Raw genomic sequence first — 10640 nt, 5'->3', positions numbered from 1 at the left:
AGAAGTCTGTGCAGACAGAAATCTTCTCCACTGACACAATAACAAAGAATGGCAAAGGAAATTGAATTTTTTATTGGAAGCATTTCAATGGCTGGTGTTGAATGGTGCAGTTGTTAAAACTACATGCTACGGCATGACTATTGTGTAAATATTAGAAAGTTGCTTTTGTGAATAATTAAAGGCCTACAACAGAATTCACTAGGTCAGTAGGTTTGCTTTTATACATGTTTCTTATCTTCTTTAATTATTTCTCCTTTTGGTAATGTTAATCACATTAAATTCATAATTATTCTGTTCATAACACCTATTGATAACTTTTGGATCTACTTTTAAAAGTGCCCTTACAGAGTGTGCCCAGAACACCTCCTAGATTCAAGTCACCTTCTCAGAAAACAAACAATGCATGTGCTTGCAGAGCACAAAACGTGGTAAGTATAATGGCTCGGGAGCTGGGCAATTGCAGCAGAAATGTCTACCAAGATAATCTGTGATACTGTGAAAACGAGAGCACCAGGCAGTGACCATTTGCTGTGGATGGTAAAAACCTAAATAACATTAAATTCAGGTGATTCTAGATTGTTAACCTCTCATTTCACTATGCACCTGCTCCATGTCCCTGGCAAATACAACTGCAGTTGCAGCTGCACTGCAATAAAGCACAGTTTCTAGGCAGGTAGTGGAAAATGCAGATTTTGCAGGGAAATTCCTACCATAGTAAAGAGCAGGATGTTGGGTTTTGAATACTTCTCTGCACATTTCTGTATATATATATATAAAAAAAAAAAAAAAAAAAAAAAAAAAAACAGTAAAAGTGGCATCCTACGTTTTTCTTGTCTAAAAGACTCAGGCAAAGAAATTAAGGCTGTTTTTGTTCCTCACTCAGGCCACAGACTGGCCTACTCAGAAGATGCTGCAGAAGTCAGTAAATGTGCATGGTAAAAGAGCTGACTGCCATCAGCAGGAAAAGACACTCAGGAAACAGAACTGAGCCACAGCAGGTTGGTGGTCTCTGCCTCATGCTCCTGCATGGTGTTCAGTGAGTCAATGCAGTCAGGTCTCCCAGATGAAGGGTACTGTGCTTTTCCATCTCTGGATGCCCAGTTTGGAGCCCTTACAGAGCAATGGAAAGAGGTGCTGAGCATCCTGCTGGGCCATACCATCACAGACAAGTCAGAGGTAACTGAATTCATACCTTTCAAGCATTCTCAAATTTGTTTTCCCTTGTTACTGAGTACTTGACTATGTAGCCAACATAAACCCCTTTCATTATGAAGAGAATACAAATATGGAAGAAGTGAAAGAAAAAAAAAAAAAAAGGGAAAGGGAAAGAACAAATACACACACAATTGTGAGGAAAAAATAAAATAGAGTATTCGCCAGAAAAGTCAAGAGAATGGTAAGAGAAGTAGGTGGGGACGGGAATATGAAATGGAACCAAAAAGTTGCTTACAGTCTTTGTTCATCCTTCACCCTTCACCTCAGCCATCAGTGAAATGGACTCGTGATATTTCAGAAAGAAGGAAGGAAAAAGGGCAGCACAGCCTAGATCCTAGATGACACAGGACAGAAGAAAGGGAAGTGTTCGTGACTTGCCATCTGGTCCAAGGCGTGAGGGTGTCTGTCACGAAGTGCAGAAAAAGGAGAGCAGACCTGCAGTTCTGGGAGAATGGGAGAAGTGGTGTGGCTAGCGGTGTTTGTGATGACTTTCATCAGCTGCAATGGTGAGTAAATGCTTCCTTGTACAAGAAGAAAAATCAGAGTATTAAGAGGGGATGGAAATTCCTCTGAATTATAGTGTCTTATTTTTAAAAGTTGTTACGTGTGGAAAGTCTTTAGTTTCTTCTTTGAAAAATAGAGCCTGACAATTCACAAGTCTTCTTCAGTATCGGGTACAATTAGTGCTTCTGAGAGTGGGGTGGTATTAGGCAGAAGGTCAGCTCCCACGCACCAAAGCAAGAACAAAACAGCATTGTTCAGGACCCTTGGAAAGGACCTGCTCTGGTGTGGTGAGTTACCTTCCAAAACTGTTTCTGTGAAGCTGGAATATGCACTTTCTTCTGGAATTTAATAATGCATCACTATTGCTCTGCTAGCATGGTCCTGGGAAGAAGAAATACAGCTATAACTGTGAGGCTAGATGTGGGCACACACGATTCCCCTTGGTTATTCCTGATCTACTGACTCCAGGTGCATTAGGGGAGGTGATGGTGGAAACTTGCTTCCATTCATATGTCTGTGAGGCATGTGTGCTGCTCCCAGGGCAACTGACACCAGCAGAGGAAGGGTCTGAGAAACCTTAAGAAAGGTGCTTTGACAAGGTGCACACACAAGCGCAGAACTGCTCCTGATTTTTAGAAAAATGGGTAGAAGTATGTACCCCATTTCATCACAAAGCAGCTCTGCAAATTTCTAGGATGTCTCAAGCTACTTGTGGTGAGTTAATGCAGTGGAACATAACCAGTGCCTTTCTGGGGAGAGAGGGGAAGGGGGAATGCGATAAAAGGGCATAGACAGAGGTGAGTCAAGTCCAGCTAAACTCAGGTAATTTGCTACTTACATGAGGCACTTCCCAGAGGAGCTATGGTCTTAGTGGGCAGACAGCTGGACAGACAGGGCGAGTAAACTAGGTACCACAAAATCCACACCCTCTTCTCCTGTGCCCGCTTGATTCTTTGGCAGTGTGTTTATCTGGTGGAGACAGATATGAACCAAGAATTCTAGGTCAGATTTGAACTCCTCCAAAGCTAAAGCAAAAAGATTGGTTTTGCTCCACTGTTCCAGTTCCAGGTCTAGTAATTCAGACGTGATACCTAAGGGCTGTTCCCTGCATACCACTTCCACGCTACCAAGAAAATTGGTGCTGGCAGGCTAGGAAGGAATGTGATCAGCTCTTTTACAAAACGGACCAGAGTATAAGAGTTTTTGTTGTTTTGTTGTTGTTTTTTGTCATGTCATCGCCCCCTCATATACTACAGGTAATACAAATCCCTCTGACCAGCCTGCTAATTTTAAATGTAGTTTTTTGTCTTGTCCAGCTCTATATCCCTCTGCTGGGAGAATTCGCATAATTTGTCTGGAAGTCTACATCCCAGTTTGATAAGTGTCACAGGGAGGAAATGTTTATTTTAAAAATAGTGTCTCAGAGATTTTTATATTGCTGAGTTTCTCCCATTCCTTCAGTTAGCTCTCCTTTGAGGTCATCCTTGCTAACGTTGAATTTGGTCACACACAGAGCGTCTGACTCCACAGGGAATCAGTGGATGCTAACAGCAATTCCATGGCACACAGCAATGCAAAACAGTACCGAAGAGATTTTTAAATGAAATTCTGTCCAGATGAATACACTCAGTAGCAAACGTTCTTGAACCTGAGAGTACCAAATACCCTGAGGGTATTTCTCAGCAGTATTCTAAATAGTTTCCATCCTTCTTAGTTTTTCATGATGGGAGTCTGTGAAAAAAGGAAGAAGAGAAATGGAAAAACCTTTAAAAGCTGATATATCGAGCTGTGTTTGGGATGTGAGATTTGAAGAATGGAGCTGTGCCTGCCCACTCGAAGTCATGTAATAAAGGAAAATCAGTGTTCCATGTCAGAAACAAGCTTCCACAGCGCTCAACCCCAGCAGTCCCTTCAGCTGCTCCTGTGGACAGAGATCCACAAACCCTCTCCCCACCCTGCATGGCCCCTCCTGTCAGCTCTGGGATGTGCTGCTGCAGAGAGAAGTGCTTGCACAGCTGTACTGCTGGGTTCTGTGAGCACCAGGAAAGCTGCGTAAAAAGTTAGTGATGTTAACGAGTGCAAACCTGGAGCCTAATGAGCATGTTTAATTGCAGTGACACATTTGATTTGTTCATCCTTCCTCCCATACAGAGGGTACGGGGTAACTCTGCAATTATTGCTGTCTGAACAGTCAGTGTCAGCAGTGGGGGGAAGGCCACTGCTGCTTGACTCATCCTGCAAGCATAAGCAGAAAGCCAAGCAGCAGAAGCAGGGCACAAAGTGGGGCTAGAGAGCAGAAATAAGAGATACTGCTTAAGGTCTTGTGAAGACTGCAGCTGTAATGCTGCTACCAGGAGCAGGATTTGTGCCTCTCAGTACTGAGAAGGAATTGAAAACTGGCTAGCATCCAGAGAGAAGCAATAAGAATAGCCATGAGTTCAAAGAAACTGTTCACTTCCCTATGCTCAGTGAGACAGGGACAGGCCCAGATTTAGCTGGCTGTGGGCTACAGCACATCTGAGATGCTGTCGCATGCTGGCTTCCACTGCCTGGTGATTCCTATCTGTCCTAAGGACTTTCCCCTCTTCTGATGCGTTCTTATTTCTTCCCTTCAATTCTTGTTCCCTGCAGCCCTCCTGGATCTATCTGCTGTCCACCAGGTGGAAGGTGAATGGATGGGATCCACCACTTTACCATGTACATACATGCCCTCAGAAGGTTTCACACAGCAAATACTCACCTGGAGCATGGAGAGAGACCACAGCACCTCCACCATCTTTCGGAGGGATGAATCTGGTGACCACATCTTGTTGGCTCAGTTCCGAGACCGGGTCAGTGTCCCAAAGCACAGCCCAGGGGATGCCTCACTCCGTATCACGAACCTTGAAATCCCCGACAGCGGACACTACACCTGTCAAGTCACCTGGAGGTCTAAAAATAACAGCTTGATAACAAAGGATGTGACCACTACAGTTAAAGTTGTCAAAGGTAAATCCAGCAATAAAGCCCTGCTCTTGTATAAATACCCTAATCCATGGAGCATGTAGGAGAAAAGGGGGCTGGCAGGACACCTTTCACCTCATACTGTCTACCCATATCCAAGCTAAGTGTTGAGGTAGCTGGATGGGAAGAGCCTCTCCCGTCCCTGGCTGTGTTAGTCCCTCTCACCTACCAAGGAGGAACTGATGTTCTCAGCATTGTGGAGGGGTAGGGATGGATTGGGGAAGGGGGAGCAGTTAGTCAGCACCCCAGTCTGGATCAACCAATGGGCCATTTGATCCACAGGTGTTTGAGATAGCTCCCAGATCTGGGTTCGTTTCTATGCAGATAACCAGTGTCTCTGGTTCTTCTAGCAAGTGGGAGAGCAAGTGGGTGCCATATTAGCCAAATGTGCCTTCTCCCCTTTGCAAGTATCCCCAGTGTGCGTTTAAAAAAGTTTCTCAGAGGGGGCTACTTGGAGGGATGGGACAGGCATAGAACCAACAGAACAGGCCTTCTGTGATGTGGCAGTAGGAACAGGTGGCAAGGCTGGTGTGAACCTGGCCTAGGCACAGGTGTGTAGAGCTCAACCTACGCAGAGCAGTGGAGAGGCGGTGCTGCCTCCGCCCCTTCAGGGAAAGGGCTTAGCGCTAGAGCATGAGCAGCCATGGAGCGAGGGAAACCTGCCCCCATCACCGCCAGGGTCAGCACAACCCAGGTCCTGTCTGCTTTGTCTTCCAGTGCCAGCGACCAAGCCCACCATCAGGGCCGGAGCGCTGGGGCTGACGGTGCCAGTGGGAGCCAGGACCAGCCTGACCTGCGTGGCCCACGGGTCCCCACCCATCAGCTACCGCTGGTTCCGAGCAGTGCCGGGGGGGACAGCCCTGCTGCTGAGCAGCCAGGCTGAGCTGACGTGGGACAGCCTGCGGCCTTCCGACGCGGGGACATACTACTGCGAGGCAGAGAACAGAGTCGGGGCAGGGGTGGTGCAGCGGAGCGATGCCGTTGAGCTGCTGGTGAGAGGTGAGTCCCCAGCTCCTCACCTCGGCGGTAGGAACCGGTGAGGCAAATGGTTCCCGTTCGCTCAGGGATCAGTCACATAGCACTGAATGTGAATCGTGTCTGGATCGCTGCTCAGGAGGGGAGCCCAGCTCTGCCCTTGGCACGTCTCGCTTTTGCCTGGCTTGGAAATCAGGCAGGGAGTGCAGCAAACAATCTGATGAGCGGTCTGTCCCACAGGGTCCCCAGTCACACAGCCACCCACACCTGGGACCAGCCGGCACACAGGACCCCCACTCACCTCAGAAGGCAGCGAGGTTCCCCATGTGCTGGCAGGTGAGTGACCCGGATGGCAGGGAAGGGCCGGCTCCACCCTGCTGGCATGCAAATGGCACGGGCTGTCAGAGGGACAAGTCCACGTGCTGGCCCTCTGGGGCTGCAGATCCTCTCTGGAGAAGGATGGAAATGGTCCCTCCTGTTGCCTGCAAGCAGGAGCTCACACGGGGGTGGCTGAGGCAGAGCCACCCCGGACAGCAGCCGAGCCAGAGCCAGAGCTTGGGAGACCATGGGCTGGGAAACCAGGGGTCACACAGCTTCACCAGGAGTTGCCTGGGGCAAGAACCCTGCCTTAGGGCTCCGTGCCCTGGGGTGTCTTAAGGTGCCACTGCCTGTGGTGAAGCACACCAGGCCAGCCGGGGAGGGAGGGAGTAGGGAAGTCCTGCAGCAACTTGGATGAGTCCCAGTGAGGCAAAGCTGAAGCATCGCTGGCTGTGGTGTAGCCAGCCACAGGTTCTAGTGCCGAGAGCCTCAAGGCTTCCATTGGCAGGGGTTGATGGCCAGGGAGGGGACAGCATGAGTGCCAGAGGTTGTATGCGAGCCTGCTGTCAGAGAACATACAGGATGACACGGCAGAGAGAAAATTAGGGCTCATCAGTATGGGAGCAGGTGAAATGGGTGCTTTCTTTCCACGCACCTCAGAAGTGATAGCCTTAGGTAATGCAGACTGCCCAGGCAGAGATCACTCCCTGCCTCGTTGCAGTGGCTTCACCAGGAAAAGGCTGCTCCGGCTGACACTGCAGGGGAGCTCTGAACACCTTGCAGTGTGTTCACCCTTATGCCTTGGCAGATCTGCCCACGGCAACGCTGTCCGCCAGGAATGATGTCATTTCAGAGAGGCCTCCCGCTGCCACAGGTGAGCAAGCCCCCTGGTGAAACACACACGATTTGCACTGGGAGGGGCAGGCTGGCAAACACCCTGCAGACCAGACACTGAAACTGGCTGCCTCATTTCGCATTTTGCATCGCTGCTGGGAGCAAACCCCGGGCCTGTCAAACACAGGCAGGAGCCGCCCTCTCGGCCGCCCATCCACAGACCTTCCAGAGTTCATGTATTGCCTGATGTTTGCTTTCTGTTTGTGCCTTAACGGGGATGAAAATGTTAACGATCTCAGCCCCAGCCTTCACAGTTCATCCGTGTTTTGCCCACGGTTGAAGGTTTCACCGGATCGTAAAGCAAAGTCAGCGATTATCGGAAGCTCTCACCGGCCCGAGGGACTCCCGCTACCCGCGGTGCACAGAGCGGCTCCGGCCCGCTTGGCACAGCCCGGGCTGGGGTCCCCTCGCCCAGCCGCACTGGGGACAGCGGCGGGGTCACACCGCCGCCCCCTCACCGCACCGCACCTCCCGCAGGGCCGCCGCGGGCCGCGCTCTCCCCGCACCTCTACGCGCTGGCGGCCGCCATCGGCGGCGTGGCGATCGGCGGGCTCCTGGCAGCGCTGCTGCGCCGGCTGCGGGCCAAGGCGGGTGAGCGGCGGGGCCGGGCGCGGCCGGGGGGGAGGCGGGGGCAGCCCCGAGCCGGCGGGGCGCTGGGCGGTGCTGAGCCCTCCGCGGCTCCATATCCCCATCCTCCTGATGGCCCCCTTCCTCCCCATCGCCTCCGTCCTCCCCATCACCCTGCCTCGGCCCCTTTCCTGCCCCAGCCCCAGCCCCAGCCGTTCTCCCGCAGGGAGAGGCAGGGTGGGAGGGTGATTCCTGAAGGTGGGAATACCCGGGAGCAGCAGGGTATTGTTGGTTTAGTGTTTTCTTGTTTGTTTCTTGTTTCTCCGTGGCACATTAATCATAAAATGTATTGATACACATCTTTTATTATTATTTTTTTTCCCAGAACCCATCTATGAAGTTGCTTTGTGAGTATACTTTTTTCATCTGTGATGTTGAGAAGACTGAGAGCATCATACTGACATTTGTTTCAGAAAAGCATCTTTACTCATTGAAAAGCCAAGTATTTATTTGATTTTTTTTTTTTTGGGGGGGGGGGGAACGGCGGGGGCAGGTACTGAATACCTTGACAGTCTAATTTATTAGCAGCATAAGGACATGAACATTTTAGTGCAGGAGTAGTAACTCATGCTAATATTAACCCTTAAGCACTTCATATTACTTTTCTATTAAGAGATATATCTTATATCTATATCTATATAATTACTTCTGATTTAGTCCTCCTTCTTCTTCATGTTTATTTCAGCCATAGCACTGCAGATGTCACAAGACTGGACACTGATGCGGAAGTACCTGTTCAGTGCCTGAAAGAGAAGATAAATTTGGAGGCTGAAACATCCTATGAAATCGTCACCATGAAAGACAACAACTATGACAATGTATGCCAGGGCAAAACTCCTGAGTATGAGACCCTTTTGAATTCCATGGAATCAGAATATGAAGTGCAAAACTTTTAGTAGAGTACCACATTTCCACATGAGCAGCTGTGCAGAAGATGGGGCTGCAGATATCGAATGGTAAACTTTACCAAGGGAAACTATTCTTCCTGCCTGCCTTCTCCTCTGATAAATATACCAGTCTTGCTGCCTTTTTTTTTTTTCTTTTTTTTTTTTTTTTTTTAAATCCAGGGGAACTGCATAACCTTCTTAGTCTTTGGTAAATGAGTCCCTGCCTGTTGGTGCAGAAACCCTCAGCCAAGTGGTTATCTACCTACCTATTTTTTTTTTAATATATATAGAAAATCATTTCTGAGCAGCCTCCAGGTCAGAATGTTGCTGGGTGCAACACTGTTAGCAAATAACACCAGCAAGATGTACTCTCAAGTGCATGTTCCCCTGCTAGGGCATGCCAGAGGGTGAGGAGCCAGGAACTGTGCTAGAAATTGACGTCCCCTGGATTTTACAGTTCAGCAAATACTGGTTGTACTGTTTTTTTTCCTTGAGTCTTTTTTTATTAGAGGATAGTAAGGGGACCACAGAGGGGGTTGATATGCCAGGAATATCACTTTTGCAATCAAACTGGAAACAGCCCTGTAGGTGATGAACCTCCTAACTGCCACCTTGTTTTTCTCGTGGAAAAGCAGAGCTGGTGTTGAAAAAAATGATAACATTTTAATTTTCAATGTGGAAGACAGAGGCATGATAAAATAGAAGCACTGCAGAGAAAGATTTGAGACATTTGTAATAGTAATTGTTCAAGGAACCTCCCTGGGCTCAATAGACTGACACTGATTTGCTGTGTGGGACATGACACTGGTTCCAGAGTCTGGTTACAACTGTGATAGTTATGCTGACCTACATTATAGGGATGCTGTGAGCATTCATGTTTGTAAAATGCCTTGAAAAGTGCTTGGTTAGTGCAATGTAATTTCTTTCCCAGGGCAAATATGAAATGCTTCAAAGGATTTTTTGGCATATGGGTTCTGACTTCCTTGTTTTACCATCCAGTGCCTTCATTTTTCTGATGCCTGCAAATTATGCTTTTGCTCTGTCTTCTCATTTAGTTCTGCAGAGCAGGCAGGGAGGGGTACAGTCATGGCCACAGTTTGACTTGGAAGTCTGAGTTGAGCTTAACCTTTTAAACAGGAGAGGACAGAAGGGAGGCATCGAGTCAGCCCACATCAGACTGCTCTCCCCACTACAGCCCTCACCACACCCCAAAATGGTACATGTCAGGGTTGTGGCGCTGCTTCCACATGCACATTCACAAGCATGCAGCCTCCTACTGCTGCAGTGTGAGCACACTAGGGTACAGCAGTAGTCTGTTGGAACAGTGATGGCAGCAGACAGACCTGAAGCCGATGGAAGAACTCCCATTTAAGTGAGTTTGTTAGAACCAGCAATGCTCGAGCTGGGCAAGTTTAGGGCTGAAGGGCTCAATACATTTGTCTGCTCTAAAAAGCAGTTATTTAAAAAAAATGTTATGCAGCTCCCTATTTATTGTTTCCTCAAGGACTTGAACGTAAAAAACATCTGTTTTCTACCAGTCCACACTGCAAATGATTTTCCTTGCCAGAGACTGAAGCCGGGGGAAGGGGGCGGGCCCCCCGCCGCCCCGCGGGCATGCAGTCTGCTGCTTGCAGGCTTTAGAGCTGCTTGGCTAGTGACTCTTACAGATATGCTGTGCTTCTGCTGCCAACTGCTCTAGAATCACAAGATCCACGTCAAAATAGGAAGCCCACATTCCCTACATTAGTTTTAAAACTCTTCTTAGAATGTGGAGTTTGGCTTCTTTGTTTTGCCAGGTGGTTCCTGAACTACATGGCCATACTTTGCACTGCCAAGGCCTTCCTCTCAATCAGGAGGGCTGATCTTTGAGGTCAATCTTCAATGCAACACTAGCCAGGCTCATGAACTTCAGATTATGTGCAGCCCTGACAAGGAGCCCTTAGCCTATAAACCCAGAGTTAGTGGGGCGTAGGCTTAGCTGTGGGGTGCGTGATTTCTTACCTGCACTGCAAGGCATTCCTGGATCTCTTGCAAAAATAAAAAGAGGGTATGTTCCTTTTTACAAAGGCAGCAAGCTGCGTGCTTAGCTGTTCCTGACTTCAGCTGAAGTGCATTTCCTGCAGGAAGCTTTGTTACCCAATAACCTGGTTTGTTTAGTCTTTGTTTATCATTAGCATCTTACACGTACTGGCACTGCTGGTGTGCTGCCATGGTGCA

General features: G+C 48.6%; 1 protein-coding gene across 2 annotated transcripts; it reads left to right on the top strand.

The window, feature by feature from the left end:
* Positions 1-1508: 1508 nt before the first annotated feature.
* On the top strand, positions 1509-9379 carry LOC118166642 (V-set and immunoglobulin domain-containing protein 4-like). 2 transcript variants are annotated; one of them, XM_035325730.1, is made up of 8 exons: positions 1512-1721; positions 4351-4707; positions 5440-5721; positions 5938-6033; positions 6824-6889; positions 7387-7500; positions 7862-7883; positions 8222-9379. In XM_035325730.1, the coding sequence occupies exons 1-8, from the start codon at positions 1667-1669 to the stop codon at positions 8430-8432; spliced, it is 1203 nt and encodes a 400-aa protein (XP_035181621.1). In that variant the 5' UTR covers positions 1512-1666; the 3' UTR covers positions 8433-9379. The 2 variants fall into 2 exon arrangements, with proteins under 2 accessions (XP_035181622.1, XP_035181621.1); XM_035325731.1 differs by lacking the exon at positions 7387-7500 and having other exon boundaries at positions 1509-1721.
* Positions 9380-10640: the final 1261 nt, after the last annotated feature.

Source organism: Oxyura jamaicensis, chromosome 4 (assembly GCF_011077185.1).
Source record: "Oxyura jamaicensis isolate SHBP4307 breed ruddy duck chromosome 4, BPBGC_Ojam_1.0, whole genome shotgun sequence".
Lineage (NCBI taxonomy): Eukaryota > Metazoa > Chordata > Aves > Anseriformes > Anatidae > Oxyura > Oxyura jamaicensis.
This window is presented reverse-complemented; position numbering and strand designations above follow the sequence as displayed.